The sequence below is a fragment of the Schistosoma haematobium genome, chromosome ZW, assembly GCF_000699445.3.
Source record: "Schistosoma haematobium chromosome ZW, whole genome shotgun sequence".
Taxonomy (NCBI): Eukaryota; Metazoa; Platyhelminthes; class Trematoda; order Strigeidida; family Schistosomatidae; genus Schistosoma; species Schistosoma haematobium.
The window spans coordinates 26,602,296-26,625,268 of NC_067195.1; the positions used below are offsets into that span (position 1 = coordinate 26,602,296).

At 31.7% G+C, this 22,973-nt stretch overlaps 1 protein-coding gene across 1 annotated transcript; it reads left to right on the forward strand.

Moving 5' to 3' along the window:
* Positions 1 to 2,192: 2,192 nt before the first annotated feature.
* Positions 2,193 to 21,516, forward strand: MS3_00003136 (uncharacterized protein; the record flags this gene model as incomplete). The annotated part of the gene is made up of 4 exons (XM_012941910.2): positions 2,193 to 4,079; positions 7,674 to 7,816; positions 16,965 to 17,459; positions 20,803 to 21,516. 4 exons carry the CDS (start codon positions 2,193 to 2,195, stop codon positions 21,053 to 21,055), a joined length of 2,778 nt encoding a protein of 925 aa, XP_012797364.1. The 3' UTR covers positions 21,056 to 21,516.
* Between the last annotated feature and the right edge of the window lie 1,457 nt (positions 21,517 to 22,973).

The following is a 22,973-nucleotide window of genomic DNA, read 5'->3' on the forward strand; positions in this document are numbered from 1 at the left end:
TATATCGTCATAATGTCATGTAAATAACAGTTTTGAATGTTCACGGAGATTTTCAGATGAATTTCAACGGATCTGAAGCATAGCAAAACTTCCCTACCTATTCTGCAGCTATATAATATAATAAAATACTTTCGATAACTCGATTGAATTTCTCTTCATTGTGTGACGTTTCGGAAAGGTGCCACATTTATTTATTCACTTTTAATATGCAGCATACTTAAGTGGACTAATCAGTCCTAAATAATAATAATTTATATATAATTTATATGAACATTACTAATTCATGTCTTTTACAACCACATTTGCACTTCATCGTAAGTCCTTCTGCCATCCAGGATTTCAAAATCTTATCTACCAGATAAACTATTTCAGTTTTTGCTGTTCTCAGGACGTATGAAAATTTACAACAATTAAACTACGTTGTTGCATATGACTACATATGCTGAAGTTAGAGACTATGTGAAGTGGCTATAACCTCTGAGTTCAAACTTTGTTTTAGATGAAAAATAATCTACAAAATGTATACGGACAGATAGAATTTTGAAATTTTTTGTACATTTAGAAACTTAATCACTCAAGTTGTTTATTTTTTACTGTAAATTTCTAGAAAACAAAATGACTTCTCCAAATGGATTTTTGAATATCACCAACAACACTTTCGTTGGAAGATTTACATATAATTTTTATCGTAACAGTGTTTTTAGTCTGTGGCAACTGTCTGTAGTTATCAAAGGTCTAGAAAGTCTAGTTCAAAACTGTTTGCTAGGCTCATCTATCCTCCATGCCTTTACTTCTTTATATTATGTAATTGAGTTAATAGAAATGTTTCTACTTAATCATTTTTATGACAAAAGTTACCTCTGTCCAGAATTCATGATTATCATTCGCATAACATCGTATTTCAAATTTTAGATTAATACAACTCACATTTCTTATGGCCCATAAATTCCCTTTTTCACGGAAATGTAACTACTACTGTGCAACCGGTTTCTGATCATACATTACTGTACTGAGTGTAAAATAAAGTAACATATTGGGATATCTTATAACCTACAGAAATCAAATGCTTAAGTTTGTGGAATTAGTTTAATTTGCTTCACTCCTGTCCTCCATATTTAAATAAAAAGACCACTTTCAACTATGTAAATTATCATTATTTTGAAACTAGGTATTGTATAAATGAATTTATATGTAGATTAAATGTGATAGCTTTCCAGATTATAGTGGTCCTTATAGTTCATTTGCATTTTCTTACTCAATATTTGTATATTAAATGACGAAACCTATCGAACTTAAAGGGCAATTAACATGTTGCCTCTAAAAGTTCGTAAAATCGAGAAATGTCGTTAAATCTCCCAAGATTAGCAACACTATCGACAAGTTAGGAATGAATATGTTGACTTAAGAAATTGATGACAAAAATAACCATGTGTTAATTGATTATCTATTTTCTTCCACTTTTTTATCGGTTGGCTGGTTGGATTGTTTATATATGAAGCATTTAAGAGAAATGCTTTAAGTCGTTTAATTTGAGCATTGTCTGAAAGATTGTCTGTTTTTTTTGCATTGAGAACATACAATATCCAAGATTTTATACTTATTTACTAAAAATGTTTATTATGCTGGACGAATACTATCAGATTGAACAGGAAAGCTGTGAAACAAGAAATCTGTTGTATTACTGAATTATAGTTTCTCGTAACTGCTATTTCTGTTGTTGGACAATGCTTGGATAGTTATTAATTCATGCTATATTTATGCCAGTACATTCGGAGGGCTTTTGAAAAGTCGTGTTACAGTTCATAAATAAACCTTCTTTGTAAACTAAACAATACCTAAAACTATAGTGACTGCTGTATTTAACATCGTTCACTAATCTATACTTAACACAATGATAGTGAGTATATACAAATAAACTTCAGCACTTTCAATAAACTATGGGACTATCATAATGATTTGTTGATCATGAGTAAAGTTTATTTACTTTTATAAAGTAACTTGCTATATGAGGACAAATTTTATCATCCAATGATTTTCACTTCACTGTTGGTCCAATCAAATCTTAGCCAACTAGAATTTGAGATTTGGGATTGACATACAAACTCGATAAACTGTGATATTTCTGACAAAATACTTACAATAAGAAAGTATGGTTTAGTATCTGCTTTTAACGTTCATTATTAAATTAATCTATGACAAATCTACCTCATTCCCGAGGAACTTATTCATTTGAATCACAAAAATCCGAGATAAACAAGAGAAAAAAAAATTTTGATGATGGAAGTATATGTTTTGGTCCATTACATCGCTACGTTCACTTAAATGATGCAGCAAATTCACAAATATTTACATTTCTCTTGCTACCACATCTTTTATGTGGTTTAGTTAATTATGTCGAGACGCAAGTATTCCAATATGCTGAACACGAATGGTTTGTAAGATTCGAAAGGACCGATACCCATCTAGGTTTTTACTTGGAGTTGATTACGCAGAAATCCGAAAATTGTGAAACTATGTTCATAACATCATCACAGATACCAATTAGTAAATCAGACCATAATGTCACTAAACGTCCAACACAATGGAAAACTATTACGTTAGATTTTGAGTTCACAATAAAAAATCGAAATGTTTTCAGTCAGAATGAGTGTTTTTTCAAATCAAATTGTACATTTACACAAGATAGTTGCAGACATGGACGTAAAAATGTCATAGATTTATCTACATTATCCTCAAAACGTTTTTTATTTGATGACGGTAAGTGTATTATAGAATTAGGGTTACGTAACCCACATATATGCATAAAACTACAAGCAAACCAAGTTGAAGATCCCACAAACCATCTGTTACTTAAAAAAGACAGAAAAAGAACTCATAATAATGGTTCTGTTGTATTAAGACGAATGGATAATGAAACAATCACATTTCCAGATACCATTCATTTTGAAACTGATCACTTTTCATATGCTGATGATACATGGGTTCTTACTATTGACATTGAACCATATCGTGACTTATTGAGAAATTTAACTTTTGACAGTGATAATAATCATGATGTATGTGCAGATGTGGAAATATGCTTGACAAAAAAGTCAGAGCATAAGACAGATAATTACACATATTATAATGCTGAGAAACCACTTGGAACACAGTGGACACGACTACTGTGTAATGCCTATTTACCAGGTGAATGTCATACCGGGTTGATGCAGTTTTTAATAGGATCACAAGGATGGCCATTGAAAGCACATTGTTGCAAGTTTGATGAACGAACAAATGTCGTAAAACAACAACAGCTAAAACAAGGAGAAAAAAGCCAAAATAATATCTTGAAATTTAATTCGTGTGAATACTTGGAAAAAGGTAAAACACGTACTCATCAATCAGCAGTCGCTTTTCTTTTAAGCACAGTTTCATCAAAATTCTGTATCACATTAGAAATGATATTTTATGAACGATTAACGGTGGTTAATTTTCCTATCAATAATCTTGACAATTTTAATCATGTTGACAGTTGTCTAATTATGGATCCATTTTCGCTTCCATGGAGGCTGTTTCTGAATAGATCATCACGTTTAGTGAGAGTAGGGCTGGTTCCGGAGCAGAAACCAGATTTGGAACATGAACCAGAATATCTGAAAAGCAGTGAAAAATCGTCAAAAATACAAAGCAAACAATCTCACTCAGAAAGGAGCACTATACCAAGCGGTTATCTATATCTCTTCGGTTGTAAGCTTCGTATTCAAGGTTATCAATCAAACGGAACCAATACTCGTGTTATTGAACCAGTTGGAAAAGAAATTTTACAAATCACGTGCAAAAAATCGGATTTCTATAACGAATTGCTGCTATCTAACCGACTTCGACATTCTGGAATAAACGTTCCGCAAAATAATTTGAATATTCTTTTAATTAAAAATTTACCAAAATATTTACTCAAAAATAATGGTGCTGAATTATTGCAAAGTTTGTGCAATACTAGTGTTATGGACATAGATAATAAAATATCTAAACGTTTGTTGAGGAAAGCTAGTCAAATTAGTAGCGTACAGGTGGCCATGGAAATAACATGTCAAGAAGTAAGTGATCCAATCAATTTTGTCGGTTAGAAAATCACTGTTCATTCATAACTAAGTATTTGTTATTTTTGTGCTTTTTATCAGTTTGACCTCACATGAGTGAATAAAAATGCGCTGGGTATCCTAATGCATACATGCTATGATAAAGTCAAATGAATATGTGCTACGTAACCGCAACCATAAGCATACAATGAATAAAGTCCACCAGTTTTCATGTGAACGTAAGGTTAACTATATGAATATCGATTTCCAAGTATAAGAGCTTCCTATTTGACTCACAGTAACATTCGGTGTTAGTTCGATGGGGAGATTCAGCATTATTTTTTATGATAATCTAATTTTGTTGGGAACTGTTGTCTGAGACATATGTACTGGCTCAGATGGAATAAGAAATCTTGTTGAGCTTCGTTGGCTCCGTTCTAATAACTTCATAATTATAATGACACTACAACCTATACTTCACTTATCGTTAAAAATGTCCCTCCTTTATAGCTGTGGTCATTTACTATCAAAAAAGCAACACAAATTAATTATAGCACATTCTAGTGGAATTCAAATATGGAATAAAAAATATAAATTAGAATGTTGCTTTTTTCCTAAATATCTATGTATTTTTACCAATTCGGAATCTATACAAATAATTTACCTCAAAACAAACAGGCAATAATCTGTTTTATGTACAATCACAATCTTACTTGAATTAATTAATCGTAATTTGGTTTGATATTTTTGTATTTCTTGTCACTTTTAACTGCATTCAGTGTCCAACTAAATCGTTCTGAAATAAACTGTTAACAGTTTTCAGATGAGTCCCTTGTTAATTCACATTCTTTTGAACTCCGGCTTCTTGGAAAATATGTTATATGACCTTCTGTCTTTATCAATAACATATTTTGTCGTTATTGGAAATTTAATCGATATGAGATCTATTGCTTTTAATCCCAAACACTGACTATCTTGACCGTAACTTCAACATAATATATACTGTACACAATATGTACTGTAACAATATTTATAAATTTATAACTGTAGATGTTGAAGAAAAAGGTATCGAAAGCGATTGTTCTTTTAAATAGTCTTTATTTTTCGAATGTCTAGATTAAGATCTTACCTTGAATCAGAATAATGAATTTTGTAATTTGAATTTACTTGACATTCGTCATTATGAAATTTTACTGTCAATACAGTCACCATGTTTCATAGTTATCTTTCCAGAAACACAGCCAACATTATCCATATTTGGTTACATTGAAACAGCCTATCTTTATTTTGTCAAGTAATCTCTAGCCTATAATCGACAGATTAACTAATGATTTTCTTAAAACCGAAAGAATTGTTGATTCCTCACACTAATCGGCAACTGAAGCTTAAATATCTGTATCTTAATAGGAAATATAAAATTAATTTCAACCCAGATTACAACGTATACCTCAGAGAAAAACCAAAATACTGGATTCAAATCCAGTATTTCATGAATTTAAATGAATTTTTATTATGACAAATTAAATCTGAACCAGGTTATATGATCAGCGAAAAAAACTTTACACTAAACAATGTGTAACTAAACAAGCACTTTCTTTAAACGATTTTCATCAGAATGCATTTATTTATTGCTTAGTGTCATCTATTAACTACAAATTGTTTGTTGAAAAAATAAGTATTATTCATTGACTCTCCTACAGCACCAATTATTCTTACATATTCATCGAAATCGCATTAAACTTAAACGTTATAGTTCGCTATTTTAGTTTCGATTATAATGTCCGTTATTTTAATGATTAAACTTTAAAGTTAGAAATCAGCCACGCGTATCAAGCTAAGCGATTATAATAAATTCATTCATTCGACAGATCGGTTGTCAATGAGGAAAGTAAGTGTATTTCTAAAGAGGACTAAAAAATTACTTCCTGGATAAAGTACTTAATCATGAATAAATTTATAAAAAATAAAATTTCAATATAGTGAAAATTCCCATTTTGACATTTGGTAAATAAAGAAGGGACGAATTGAACGAAGAAATTTCTTTTCAATTAGTTTCTCGTCATGGCTCTACACTATTATATACATTATTATATATGTATGTATACATATACAAATGTAGAGCCATGATGAAAAACCAATTGAAAATAAAATTTCAATAAGAATATTCAAACAAAACTTGGTAACGAATGATTATACTTTGTTCCATTTTAATCCTTGAATATGTCAACATCACCCACTTCTTGCCAGAAACAGAATTACATAATTTATTAATTTTGAGCAAATATATTGATTTCCTTTTTGAAATACAAGCGGTTTTTATATTGAAAGACTTTAATTTACACGTCAGTATATTCTAGACGACAATAATTCAAAATATTTTGTCGTCAAGATTCATGTGAGCTAAATTGACAAACCATATATGTAAAGAAAAAATATATTACTGAATCAATTTGTTTTTCACAAATCTCAACTCCATTCATGATCACTAATAAAAGTTATAACTAAGCAAAATCCACTTAACACCTTGTTTAAGTTTTGATATTTAGAGGAATGTCAAAAAAACACAACGAAAATCAGTTGTAAAAAGTGATCATAATTCAGTAAATTTACAACTAGATCTTAGCACTTTAAAGCTAGGGAGAAGAGAATAAAGATTGGGACGAAAATATGAAAAGTTTCAGAATTGTAATTAATAAAATAGTTCTGCCTGGAGTAAAATTTCATATATGATCAAACTGAATGCCTATTTTATCATACTATATATTACTACCTTCCTGTATACATGTTTTCTGTTACCTGAGGAACAATAAACATCATAAATTGAACTATATAAATATATATGAAGAATTTACCAGTTGTACAGAAATATATACTCAGTATATATGGCAAAACAGATAAGTTGTCAACCAACATGTTTTGTCACAAATCAACCATTGTGTTAAATATTTATATTTAACGAAGTAAATACAGTTGAAAGATACCATGGATGATCAGTATCACGGTTTTAAAAACTAAGATTTCTTAACAAAACTTAAGGTTAAACACTATGGATCATATTTTTTCTGTCATTTTCACGATTTATTGAAAAACTTTAATTGGTTTTCAAACAATGTGTATAAAGTTAGACGTACTGACGTTACGTCAGATACCATGAACACGCGTTTTATTGATTAAGGTTTTCATGATTCGACTTTTACTATGTACTTATGTACTATCGAAGATTTTAAAATGTGCATATGAGTTTACAGGGCCTGATCCGCGGTAAGCATTTTCTAACACTTACTAGAGATGACATAACCGATGAGTTTATAAATATGTTAATTTACACAAAGGATAAAATCCTGTCTGTTATTGACACTCCAGTTAGCACTATGAATATGATAATTCTTGTATTCTCTCTAATTTTTTTTTTTAAAAAAAAGACTTCTTCAAATGCATCTAATGAATATATTTTGTACATGCTGCAAAAGTGTATTTATTATCGTAAATTTTCTAGGGAAGCAGAAAAGTAAAGATCATTACATACAAAGCAACTGAGGTTTACCAATAACGGTTTTAACTCAAAGGAATTCCAGAAAAGCATTTCTCTTTTGTTCTTTGTTTTTTCTGCAGTTAACTGGGTCAAATATGGGAATATTAAATCCTAAAACAGGTACTATTACGATTGAAATTCAGTGGTTGTATAGACATCAAATATACATCGATACACTTTATCAAACAGATGAAATTGGTGCCCGCCAATACCATCAAATGAGGTAATTAAAAATAACAATATTATATCATACTTTATTATTTGTATGTTTAAACTTCTGTCTTAGTGACTGTTCATTGTTTTGTTGTTTACAGTTCAAGACAAACTCATAACAATTTTAAACTAAGATCTTTCAAGATATTTTAATTTATAAGATCTAAAAAGACCGGTGGCTTGTTTGAAAATCTACGCTACTATTTTTTAACCGTTTGAATATCAACAAGTTAACTAGTTTTTCTTTGTTTTAATTATGATGTCAAATAACTGTTTAATTTATTCCTGTGTTTATATTTCAATAGTTGCAACCTCTCAGTTTGAAAAATGCAATAAAATTTAATGAGACATCGCATTAGCTAGGATAATTCATTAGAAAGATTAAAGTTAATGTCGATTCCGGAAATGTTTTTCTAACGGCAGATCACTCTTAGGAAAAGTGAATTATCTTCGATTTCTCTTGAGCTGAACATATAATTTAATTGTAGTTTAACTGTAAATCAAGAATCCTGGTTAAATGATCTGTTTGATAATAATTTGTTACTAATTAGTTCTGAGATTTGTCGTCAGGACCGTTCAAGTTAAAGGAAAATGTGAGGTGGTTATGTAGTTTTGTTTGTAAATATGAATGGTGACAATCTAATTGTGTAAGCACTAGTTTATCGAGCGATTTTATAGACTGTTTTACGCTGAAATGCATTCCAAAAAAACTCGAACAAATACAGTTATCTTTATATCAACGTGACTGTGGATCACATAACCTCATCACCCAGAGAAATTCATTGAATTTGCCTCAACTTCCTTCATTGGTTCACCTTTAATCGTATTTATCAATTTTAAGTCACGAGATTTCATCTTCCTTTCATCACCCAAACCTAGTCAACTTCTCCACTAATTCTGATGCTGTTTTGAGTTTAATTTTTCTTACTGATGTAGGAATATGCAAGACGAGCTCATCTTAGTTCTGATCATAACATAAATCGTGTTTTGGTCAACTTATATTGAAAGCCTAAAAAGTATGCACCTGTTATCAAACGAGGAAAGTTAAATATAGAAGCTACACTTACGAAAGCATCTGAGATCTTAAAACATATCTAGAATGACAATTTCTGATTGATTTACAAGTGATTCGTTGCAAGACATTATTGATGTTGTCACTTGTTATCTTAAATTTTGCTTTGATATTTGTTATCCTAATGAAACAATTTTAGTGAGATTCAGTCAACTACCTCCTCAAAGCTAAAAAAATTAAAGATATAATAGGAAAGGTTAAATTCTGCGATGAGTTAAGAAATTAAGCGCCTGAATTTTATGTTTGCTGGAAAACTTTTATCTTGTTAAAACTCTTCAAGTATATGGGAGCAATTTAAAGAGCCTGTAGGCACTAAATGGATTAGTGATAACACTCAGATATATGTGTTGTAAATAAGTTTTTTATGAGTCGGAGATTTAATTATGCTTGTCTTATTTGTTCGATTTGGTGGGAACGTCGTTTATCAATATTTACCAATAATGATGTATTAAAAGTTAGTTTACTTAAAAATCACTTAGAAATACTTTGGATAATAATGTAGTATTCGTTTCATAAAGAGTGATGAGTATATTCGACATATGTTTCTAAACTACATCTCTGTCTTTGACTTTATTCGAAGAATACTGTTCTAAGTATTTTCTTTCCCTCTTTCTGTTCTTTCTTCTCGGATGGTCTGCCACTTTCCAAAAATCTTTAATTATGTGGAAACCTCACCGCACGCATGCCAATTTGTTCCCTAAGATTGGTTTGAAACAAATTAGTCCTTAGAACAGATTGAATGATGGTCTATGGATAATAGTCTTACAGCAAATCTGTAGACATATAAGACGATTAACCCTGACTGGAGATATGAAAAGCACAACAATTGTACTACTGAGTATTCTGTAATGAAGCCTTTATCAAATGTTATTCATCTTGGTGTAGGTTTCATATCTGGTTTCTCTTGATCTTCCCATGTTTTGTTGATATCAAGGGCAGTTTTTAATCTGACTTATTGTATAAACAGGATGCTTGTTTGTGCCATTACTTGATACCTATTTTTACAGTTTGTAAATCCCTATATTTACCCTATTGTCCCATATTATTCCCCATTATACTCCCCTGGGCTTTTAAGAAAAGATTTTCTGTGTTGCTGGAGACAAATACTAAGGTATGGGGGGATGTTTTAATGTCATTATGAATATAGTTGTGGATAGACATTTAAAATCTGGGAGACAACAGGTAAGTGTTATTTTATCAGATACAAACCACTCGTTTTATACACTGGTTTCCCTTTCATATTTTCTGATGGAAAGAGATGCAGGTAAAAATGCAATAAACCTATACAACACCGTAATCTAAGACATACACCGTTCTATAAATAGGTTGTAAAGGCTGACCTAACCAGAAACCTATGCTCCTGAGTATCCAGGTTATTGACTACTACAAAATTTATACGTCCTTAGAAAAATTACATTCAGCTGCATAGTTTATCAAATGTATAGGAACTTCTATGAAGAATAAAAAAGACTTGCTGAAGTGCTATATACTGTGGATTCCATAATGTACTAAATATATCGTAGTGACAAAAACTATTGTCTGTAATGTTATTCAGACTAGTGATATTGTTTTTCTGTTTGAAAAATATTCTTACTTGGTTAATTGAAAGATATGTTATGGTGCCAACTATCCATTAGAAAGAAAGGCAGTTTAGAGTGCGACTTTTGAAGTAAAGTACGAATAGACGTTTAAAATTACAACAGTTGTCATTAGAAACTGATATTACATGAAATTCATACTATCACTAGCTGTAATTGTTTTTCGAGTTTCTTTATGATGTAGACATATGATTCAGGTTTGCTCCTGATTATTTTCTAGATGTATATTATTAGTACAGTTAGTTTGCAAATATATAAGTCTATTATCCATAGTTCATATACAGAATACTATCGTAATGTTTTGTAATAGCAAGGTAAGTTAAAGCAAGCTTTTTAAAGAGAGTTTATTGATACTTCGTTTAAGTTAGTGGGATAAAATTAGTAGATTAACCGACCACTTCTTTTAAATAACACTTAAGAATTTAGCTTTATGCATACTTATTTTTGTGAACTGAAGATGTTTGGAAAGATATATTTCTCAGAAAAGCGTAATACTTCATTGACACTACGATACCATAATATAGTTCTATGAAATCTTAAGGTATATTCGCTGGTTCAGTGCACCCGGCACTTAGTCTTTCAGTAAACTAGAACACTTTACGTCCTTTTAGGAAGGTATTTCAAGCTTTAGTGAGAATTAGACGTCATAGAATAAATCTAATTTTCAAAATTTATTTATTCTGATGATAACTGAATCTTAATGACATTTTTAGGTATCAAGAAAGATTCAAAATGTCAAAACCACTAAGGTCAAAGTAAACCTGATATTTTCAATAATATTTTGTATAATTAGTGATAGGTTGATCTTAGATGAACCTGACAGTTTTTTCAAAAAGAATATGATTTAGTGCCGTTAGTAATGTAAGGCAGTCACCAAAAAACTGCTCAATAAACGTATTGTATTTGATTCAAAACATATGGAATGTCGCAAAACGTTTTTTAAGAGGAAAGTGATCTGGTTAAGTAAAATATGGGCTGAGATACTGAAATGAAAAGAATTTATTTTCGAAATCGATGACAGCTTTTATCAGCCTACACGGAAATAAAACATTTCTGGGTATTACTCTTTAAATGTTTAAAAATAAACCGTTGATTGTTCATCATAGTAACATGTGGAGAGTGGTCACGAAAAACGATGAACATTATTCAACCGCTGGTCAATACTTCTCAGCTTGGTGTTAAAAACGACTCGTATATCTATTCGGAAATCTATGTTCCTTTGATATTCATATTAAAACTCCTTTGATTTCTTTTTCAAAGTATTTTCCCTATGTGCTTTATCGAAGCCATATATTTCTGGGTTATGTTATAAATTCATTTCGCTCAGTTGTCGAAAGTTCTCATTTTAGCTCATATTACTGATAACGAGAGCTGTGAAGTCAGTTATGAATTCTAGTTATTACTTACAACAACTGAGAGGTGTGACACCAGTTTTCTTTAATCTTAAAAATACTAATCCATAGGATCATATATTAGTCCTTATTATCATCAATACACATATTATCGATATACATTTTTGTATACCAGAAATTGGATGATCATTAAATCAGTCACTCAGTCAGTCATAACGTAGAGCCTGGTACGTATGTAAATCGGTCAAGTTGTCATACATCATTAGCACATAGAAATAAAGTTGTCAAGCTACTTTCCAGAATATCGGAGATAGTAACAGTGTTAGTAGCAATAGGAAGCAATATCTAAGATAGGACTCGGAAATAAAATATCAATTAGCGAAATAAAAACAGATAAAGTTGCGAGGAATTAAGAATCTCAGGAAGACAAATAATGGCTACGCATGAGCCACTGAAAACGATTTTGATTCATGTCATTCAAAGTCTTTAAACACAGGTTGTGATAATCACACACACCCCAACCAGGTAGTCTACACCTATTAACATGAATAAGTTCACTTATCAGTAACTACATGGAATGATGCCATGTCTTGGTTTGGCCGCTCCTGGCTTTCTTTCAGACCACTGAAAATCATCGTCCCTCGAGGTAGGCGGTGGTCAGACATACGTAACACATCTCCCAACCACCGAAGTTGATGGAGATATACTACTTCATCAGTCGACTTCTTATCTTTCTCTGTTACTAACTCAGGCCTTGCTCAATCTGTGGTCTCAAAATACACGAGCAGTGCTTCGGCAAAACCTATATCAGAGTACCAGTGGTCTACAAATATCCTCTACTCTTAATGCCCATGTTTCACATTCAAAAAGTAAGAGAGCGAACTGCTACGCAGTAAACTCACTCTGTGGTTGGCAGGCGGATATCTCGCTTACGCCATAAATGACCCAAATTGGCAAAAGCCGAACAAGCTTTCTGAATTTGTGCTGAGATTTCGTCAGGCACAAAACCACCAGACTCCCAGGTACAGTGAAGCGGTCGGTACGTTCAACTACTCCACCCCTATCTCTAATTCGGGCGCTGATGCAAACTAATCCTGAGGTAACATTTTGCATCCCGAGAGAGAGAACCGCGCTTCAAACGTGCTTGCATTGTTGTTTAGGTTGGTCAGACGACTGCATTTTGCCAGCGGCTTCACCAAGCAAAATTGTATCCTCTGCTTACATTAAGTCAACAAGTGAATCTCCTAGTAGGAGATCGATCTCTGAAAAGTCACAATGATAGAGTTACCTTTAAGAATATGTCTATGATAAGGATAAATGAAAATGGCAGTAAGCCATAAACTTTGACCCGATCACAAGTGACCGAGTGGAGAGTCTGTACAAGAGTGGTGTACTTCTTTGATACGCCTTTCAATGACAGACTGCCACATAACCCCACAATCAACGGAGTCGAAGCCGCTTTAGGGCCAAGGGATACAACCATAATCAGAAGTCCAAAATTATTTCTGCTACAGAATCTGCCGAAGGGCGAATATTTGGTTCATACATCCATGTTCAGGTCTGCAGACATCCTGTTTTCTTGTATTTGCTCTTCACTAACTCTATTTAAAAGCCGAATTGTTACTGAGGCTAATATTTTAGATACCGTATCGATTAAACTGATTACTTTGAGATTGTTACAAGGAAATTTCTGTCCTTTCTTATAAACTGGGACGATCGGTGATCGAAACCAGTCAGATGGGATTACATCCAGTTACCAGATTTTAACTAAGATTTCAATTAGTGGAACTGCTAAAACTGGACCACCAACCTTAAAAATCTTGGGTGTTAGTCAATTAGGCCCTGGTGCTATCCATCACTTAGATTACCAAAAACCTTATCAACCTCATTAAGATTTCAAGGACTTACATCAGTTTGCCTTCAGGTTACTTGGAGATAGCAGGTTACTGAATTACCGCTAAAGGCCATTCTCTTAGTGTTTTGCCAATCGGTTCAATCTCCTGGATCGAGAGTGGATAATAGTCCTGCCGGATCTTTAATACACGTTTCTTTGATAAGTCTGGATAGTAATCTACTGTTACCCACTGCTGTCTTTTTATCTCTTCCGCTTTTGCTACCCACCACTACTCACGATCATTAGGTAGGCTTTTTATAAACTTACATCTAAGCTGCCTTCGCTCCAAATCATGTTCAGAACCAAATGTAATGAGTTTCCAAGCATCTGTCAGGTTTGTAGACGGAGCTGAAATTCACTGATTTTTTCTAACCTAGTGATTCAAGTTACTAGTGGATGTCATTACTGTGTCCACAACGTTTTGGATATCGTGCCAAGCTACCTTAGGGTGGATATCACATTTAAAGTTGATTAACTCCTTCTCTAGTTGTTCGTGAAATATATTCTTAACTTTTTCATAATGGAATTGAACTGTATGGGGTTATCTTGCCGCGGTTTTCTACGTTCAGCAAAACAAAGACAAATATATGTGCCTTGTATCGAGCCTCTCTAATTATAGCTATTTGAATCCATCGATGGGTCGATTGTGGATGTTGTCACGTCGGACAATGTTTCTCCTTATGTTCAAAGTTAGTGTCTACCGAAAATAAAGTTCTATGAGCATAGCCGCGACAGACGGTCGGCGTTATCTGGGGTGCAACACCGTAAGAACTGTATAAGTGCCTTTCGGTTTGGTTTAGTTTACGTACTTCAGCAGTAAAATCTCCAAGATTAGATTTATTAAAATGACGACTAGGGAAACTAAGAGGTACTGATGAACAAAATTTACTAATGTGAACCAGTCAAAACAAAAGCATTCAGAGATGCGAAACATGTCTGAAAATATATTTTAAATTTAAAACGCCTTAGCGACAAATAGAGTTTAGTTTTTATTGCGAAGCATTACAAGCCATTGAGATGTTACTAGATGAATTAAAAACCTTTTTTTCAAAAAAGGGATTGAAACTTATTTAAGGCGTGGTACATACGTGGGAAAACTAACCTTTTTGAAAAATCTGATTGAAAATATTTGTTTCATACTGTGCTTTTATACGAATAATGAGAAGTATATTATGAAAATAAAAATTTACAGTGATAAATATAAATACGGGAATTTCGAAAAGAAAAACATTTTTTGATGCAAACAACTAAGAAATAATCCGTGAACAATTTTAATATAGTTTGAGTCCATCCATATTTGACCTTTTCTTTGTAAGATTACCATGGATACGATGGGTAGAGAGACATTGAACGGTTTAATTTCATGTTTGTAGCTTCCAAAGTGATAAAATTACTGAACATAAATAATATCTAATTCAAATCTATAAAAGGTTCAAAATTTCAGACAGTGTAACATTTTTCATGTATTTTCCAATTATTACGATTAAAGGATAATTTGGTGGGTTTATCCAAGACAGGACAATTTACTAACAGTGTATAAATCTCAGTACTACAAACCAATAGTACTCCTGAAACTAAAAAGTTAGTGTGAAAACATATATTATCATGTGCGATCTGCGGCTTCGTTAGCCAATAAAAGTCTTTGTGACCCATACCTTTTGTCATTCGTACGCTGTAATACAATATATTTTAAATTCATCTGACTCACCGTTTTCGATTGCCTTTTGCCGGTTATCATCTACGGCCTAAATGATATTTTATTTTTTTGCTTAACCTAACGACGATAACGAAAGGGACGGAAGAAAGTCATTATAGGCTGGAGTTTATCTGCGGATTAGCCCGGACAATTAACTAATTCTGTCCCAACTTTATCGCTTCACATGACGTAATAAATAGATCAAACTAACATTTGTGGAAGGGAATGTTTGTTCTGTCAGTAATTGTTCTACATTTGAGTTGAAGATAAATTTTATTTACAAAAGTTTTTCCAAAGTTTTCAAATATAACAAGATACAGAGAGCATTAAACCAATATAATATGGAATCTATCAACTGTTTATTAATTTATTACTGTGAAACTTATATTTGTTATCTATATTTTTAAAAAATAGTAATTTTTCCATTGAATCAGTATCATGATCTTACTAAATGAAATCTGGGTGAGGGAACCTAAATGAACATGCTTTTTTACAGTATTAGTCTCTGAAGTGGTATTCATTATAACAGCCGATGCTCTGTGTTTCGAAGGCTAGACGTTTGGCCTCTGAACATACAGTTTAAACTCTCCTTCACCTACATTCTTTTAATTAGCCGTCAATTACTAATGGATAACACAAAATATCCCTCTAAACTAGTATTTGCAATATTAAACGTAAGTGAGAACTAGGATGTATGATCAATTATGAACGAAAAAGAGATTCATCAGCGTGTTGACATAAATCGGATATCAGTTTAAAATAGCCTCCAAAAGTTTCATATTCACAACCGAATTCCTGAGCAGAAACATAACAGTCGCACAGTGTTATTGTTGTTCATTGATTCCTAAAGTACTGGTTAGATATTTATCTATAACTTTAGTTGACCAGCTGACTGGTTGATTTCATTTTTTTGTCTACTACTGGTTTTACAATGGTTATAATTTTTTAAGGGTGTTTGAAGATAAAGATTATTTTATTAAAACATTCCAAGTAATGATGTAAATATAGTTTAGCGATTTTCGAGACCATTGAGTTGAATGATAAATCATTATCAATGTCATGTTCTTTTTAAATTCACTAACAACATAGCTACTAGAAAAAATATCAGCTAGTCCTGCAACAATAATTAATTATATATCTTAATACCGTGATATTTTATCCATCTAGAAGAAATACCAATGATTTAGACGATTTTTTAAAATTTATACGTTTTGTCCCAGTAAACTTTCAGCTAATGTGTTTAACATTTGCAAGTAGTGTAGCTATTGTTATGCAAAATACTTTGTTACGTGGTCATGATTTATTCAAAAAAGAGATACATTTAATTGTTTTCTCTTTCATCCGCACTAACCACAAGTGAATCGATAAATCCAAGATGGATATGGGAAAAATAGTTCCTATCCATTATGTTTCGTTCGATACGTTATTTAACAGCTTTCACTTTATTTCGGAGGTTATTTGTTGATAGACGATTTAAAGGCTGAAAGATATTTTAAGGTACTAATCTATTAATCATAGGTTTTTTTAATTTTATTAATTTTACCAGAAATGAACTAATAAAAATCACTAAAGAAAAGGATGAGTTAGAAAGACAGCTTATGGGGTACCGAATGGGTCTAGTTCAAATTGATTCGCGTTCTCATGGTCCAAAAAGCATGCTTCCTTTGGAGTTCATTCCTGGTCTGGTTGATCATTCCACAACAACTACTGTACCATCAGGTGAAGACTGGCATAACTCCAGTTGTTATAGTGAAAAAGCTGTGTTACAGCAACCATGTTACAGAATGAACAATACTGTGTCTAGCTTGAAATATAAATGTAATAATCAACATACAAAATCACATGCAACATCTTCGCCATCAAACTATTCTTCAGATAAATTGAAAGCATGTAAACCGTATGGTTTATTATCAACATGCCATATAGAGAACAATATGAGCCATAGTTTGTTAGACTATGAGTCTTCAGATGAATCAGCTCCAAGGTCATCATATCCTATTTATCGACCAACCTCAAAGCAACCTATGAGTTCCAAGTGTGGGTAAGTTACAGGAGCCATAATCCAGTTGCTCTTCGTGTTTTTAATACATCTGAATAAATAAAGATATAGGAATCAGAGTAGTGAAGTTTAAAATAGGCAGAAAACGTATTTAACTGGGCAAAGCTACTACTTAAATAACTGAAAAATGTTATCAGTTTAGGAAATAAAGTAAAGTAAACAACTTAAAATATATGGATTTTTCAAGTATTGATAAAAATTTAAAATGTTTTAAAATCTTTTTAAGGTTGGTAGATTTTGGTTAGTATTAGATTTTGTGACGTACATTTCGTTCTTTTAAGGATTCGGTAGTTGAATGTACCGTAGTTACAATGGTAGTGTTCACTTTCTTGAACCTTGTACCTTCTAATTTAAATGTCGGCGCGTTGTCTGCAGATCTCATGATTTTAGTGAACCATTAACATGTTTAAGGGGTATGATCATAACTTTGAGAACTGGATAAGAAGCAGTGAGAAGCTGAGATTTACGAAAGACAATGATAAAATCAAAAACACAATAGAAACCTTATAAGCGGAGGTGTACGGTGGCTGGCAGTGGAAACCAGGACTCACGTTCCATCCTACTTGGGACTCATCAGCTGGATGTACTTGCAGTCCTAAACATCAACGGGAAGATTCAAACAAACAACACAAAAATGTGTTACAACTAGAACCTATTAAACAAATAGTCTTATTCATATATAGGTTTTGTTGTCTAGTCAAGGAATACTACGTATCGCTGAAATAGTGAAAATACAACAAGATTTTACGATGGAATTATGTTACCGAATGTTATACTGAACAAACGTCATACAGAATCCAAACGTGATTTTGTGTTTTATCTCACAATTTTTTTTACAGCTAATAGGATTCAATGTAACCTCACAATGGATCATATTTTAGTGGCACACAAAACAAAAATGCTGACAAAGCTACGTAAAATTGTGAACACTTACTTAATGTGTTATTTATACTTGGTTGGAATGCTAGATTCCGTAAGACCATTCATTCAGTATCCTAACTATAATATTCTGTATATAATAAAGGGCTTGAAAATTAAGCGTGAAACTTACTTGGAGGTTTAATTTATTGATGATATTACCCGGTAGAACTTTCGCACATATACGGGCAATGATTTACTACCATTTTAATTCAGTATTCATCGTCTCTCGGTTAAGAGTACTGAATACATTTTTGAGCTGAATACATTTATTAGGACTCAGTTTCTGCAAGCTGTTAACTCAAAGAACGAACACCATTAGTAATGTCTGTGAATGATCAACCGTAAGTTATTTCTTGCATTCAATTGCTACTACAAGTTGTTGTTAAAGAGCAACATAATGTAAAGATATTTTCCCATCATGTCAATTGTCCAACTATCATCAAAATTATATATACATAGTCTCCAGGGAGAACGAAAGTATCATAACAACAAAGCTATTTAAAAACTGGATCACAAAAGATAAACGTCAAGAAAGTATGAATCCAAGACCCTTGTCTTCAAATCTGGTTGGTTTCAATATCCATCAAGAAACGTTTACGATTTTATTAAACACAATTTGTCAGAAACTTAAACAAAAGGTCAGAAGTGTGGTTTCCTTGAGATAGCTCGATAACCTTTCTTTCGAGACGAGAAATGACTGAACAGGATACTTTATTCAGTTGAGTATAGTACATTGACGGTCAGTTCGTATAGAAAACAAAAGGACTTTCCATTTCTTTTCTGGAAGCACCATTATAAATACGTAAGCCCTGTAAGTTACTATACTGGTTGATTGATTTATTATGGAACACTGAATTACGTCAAACAAATTGGAACTTAAGTGATGATTACCTCAACAGAAGCCGATAATTCGCATTTTAGTTCTCAATTAGTTCAAGTCACAGGGACCTGGAAAGGTAATTATATTAATAATAATAATAATACTAATAATAATACTAATAATAATAATAATAATAATAATCTTGAGTCCTTAATTTACAGGAAACCCAAGAGTATCATTTAGCGCTTGATAAAGAAATTTAAACACTGAATCTGAGTCACCGTTAATAGAAAACACATATTTCCAGAAAGCTGCTGATAAAATCTTATTATAAACCCGAAATGTTTTTCAAGTTGACTTTCAATCACCGAATAAAAGCACTATCTTTCAGAATAGAAAATCCCTGGACAATCTTATCGAGAAAATAAATCTTTTAGTATTAATAGTGTTTATAACCATAATTCATTTGGTAGCCCTAAAACATTAAGCGGATTTACTTTTCAAATCAATTAGTTAATGACAATTTGAATTGCTCATATTTTTTTAATTCATAAATTCGTTAAATTCAAGGTATTAACATTTTGCTCTTTCAAAGTCATATGTTTTTGCAAACTCAATTTTGAAAACATCTTTCTGGACTAACTTAAATGTTGTTGACCAACTAAACAAGTTTCATCACGTTTTTTGAGGTCAATACTCACTGGTTTGAACGTTTAGTGATGACTATTCTGCTGTGAAATTCTAGAAAATCCAGACTACCGTAAATGGTCAGAAATTGAAAGATTCATAATTTCTTTTGCTCAGATTCAAATTACTCATAAAAGTTGTAAGGTATTAAAATACAAATAATGGGAGTGTGAAAAGTAGTAAATAAAATTAGGTATAGACAATATGATAAAATTTCAATGGAAAGTCCGGTAACTGCAGTTTAGTAATAAATCTGTTAACCCATAAACCTTGTGACTTAGTGTTTCTCAGAGAATATTATCACTTAAGTTAACATGAATGTGAAATATATTTTAATGTCTTTGTATAAATTTTGAATTATAAAGGTACCTAATACCTGTTTATCAATGCACATTACCATATAAAGCTAACAACTTATTATCTGTGCTAGTAAATCTGGTCGACATTTATTTCGTGATACTGTCTTCATTCAAAATGAACGACTTTTAAGTTTGTTATTGATCCTTTCAATTTATTGTCACCTTTATAATTGTCTAAAAATTATTTTTTTCAAAACTTAGAACGAGAACAACAAGTCTTTGGATTTCCTTGGGATCTGATACTTAATTATAAGTGCTGGTAACCTAATAACCAAAGTCAATACTTTATTGCTTAAGAATTAATAGCACATATAAGACTGCAGATAAAGAACTATTTACTAGAATGCTGTTTTGTCCAAAATAAAACGAGATTATAATATAGACTTCAATGAACCGGAGGAAATCACCTTATGAGGATTTTAGTATCAATAAATAGACTTAAAATTTTACTACGAAATTATAGATTCCGAAGCTTTTATTTGATTTTTACTACAGTTCTCAATGTGATATTTTTTGTTGAATTTTACTGTTTCTGTAGACTATCAGAGAAAAGAAAACAGTTCATATATTCAAAAGGTAGCTGGAAAACATGTGAAACAGTTAAGTATTGCCCTGATTCTGACATTAATTCAGTACACTCACGCAGATTTAACGCAAGGAAACCAAGCCTAAATAAATACTGTAGTCAAGGTTTTGTAGAGGCAAATTTTAGCCCTCTTTATACATCAGAATCATCGACATCAAATGTATTTAACTCACGTAGTGAAGATGAATTTTCTTTTATATTTTGATGAAATACATTGCTGATATTATAGCACACGTCGTTATGAGTCATGTTATTTGAGTTATCACATCTTTGATTAATAAACCACATACAACAATTTAAAATGAACTGTTACTTAAATTTCTCAAACTTATTTGTCTTCATGCATTTTCATACATAAAACGCTTTTATATTTCTTTCTCACTAGTTCATCTTCAATCCTTACTTTAGTTACAAAACTAGCGGAGTTTTGTAATTGTGAAATAAAACTAACTATTTATACAATTCAATAAAGTGTGAGGTGTATACTTAGAGTTCTTTAAAAAATTTAACTCAAGTTTCTAAAAAAAAATCTTTATTTGGCCATTTCCAAATAAAAATCAGTTTTGTTTTCATTTATTCTATCTCATTTATTAAATCTCATAAGTATAATTTATGTCAATGAAGCATTGAAATTCATATGTTTCAATAAATATAATAACACTAAAGAAACTTTCTGTTTTACTGTCGTAATTTTATAGAAATAACTGAGTTGCTTCCAGTTAATCTGAACAGATCCGTGTTATTTGAAAAGAATATATAATTATTTCTAACTCAAATCTGCCGAACACTTAGTCCATTTCGGTGTGTACTAAGTAACATAAACCAATATTGGATCTAATAGGTGGCTTATGAACTCAATTGTTTTATATATTCAAGACTAGCGTATGTTTATTAAATAAATGGCGTCTCATATTATGTTGTCAAAATTTTGTAAATCGCTGAATTTACTGTAACTATATAACACCAGTAGTCAAAACTTGATCATTAATAATTTCATATATTTTCATTGGACCACAATACTTGGGAAGCTTGGAACATTCTTTTTCCTCATATTGTTAGAATTAATAGTTAGTTCAGATACATAAATCCGATTTTTAACGTAGCAAAACTAGTTACCTTGTATTGATATTTCCTTACCGTAAAACAAATTGTATTTTGTTTTAGTAGTACGTGTGATCAAACATCTGACATCTATTCATAACAGGTCTTGTCATTTCTGAAGTAGATAAACAGTTAAGTTGATTCATATTACATCGGTTCATAAGATACATCAATAGTGACATCAAGCCTAGTCGTTCATTTTGTCCCATAAATATATAGAAGCATAAACTGAGTGACTAAATTTATCAAATACTGGTGTTTTAACACTGCCATTTAAAAAAAAATGGAATATTATGAGAATAAACTAAATCTGTGTGTTGCTCAGTCTGATTTTTATCAGATCGGCTGAATTGATGAAAAAACATAATCAAACGTTTGCTGATAAGAAGTAACTCTCTAAAAAGGCCCAGAATTATTATTCATTCTATCAGAAATGAAGCTACTAATGTAAATCAGCAATATATCATGTCTACTAAACTTTCTATCATTAATGCCAGTTAGCAGAAAACTATCTCAATTTAAATAACCCATATAATAAGAAATCAGTTTAACAGTCTTCTAATGTCAATCTGTTGCAAAACATTTATTTTTTAGCTTCAATATTCCTTCCATATATTTGCTCTTAAGACCCATTTTTATTAAAATTGTCCAAAGAATCCAATCTATCACTAAATGTAACACTAGAACAATAAAATCTGTCTCATTAGGTAAAAACTTTTAATCGCTTTTGTGTAGTTGTAATAATTCGGTCAGTCAATTGCAATGTTATTTACTTCTGTATAGAAATTACTCTGTTCAGTCCTGCAGACCAAATAGATACGTTTTATCAAATAGTTTTTGCTTCGGTTTCATTGGACCTAGGAAAGTATTAAGCCTAATGGTCAATACACTCCAGTTAAGTGTTGTGACAAACATCGCTTTTCTTCAAACAGCTTCTCTTCAGCTGTAAGAATGGCTAAATTGTTCATAAAAAAGAAGCCTACAGATTAGAAGCTATTGATTATTAGTTATTACAACCAAGC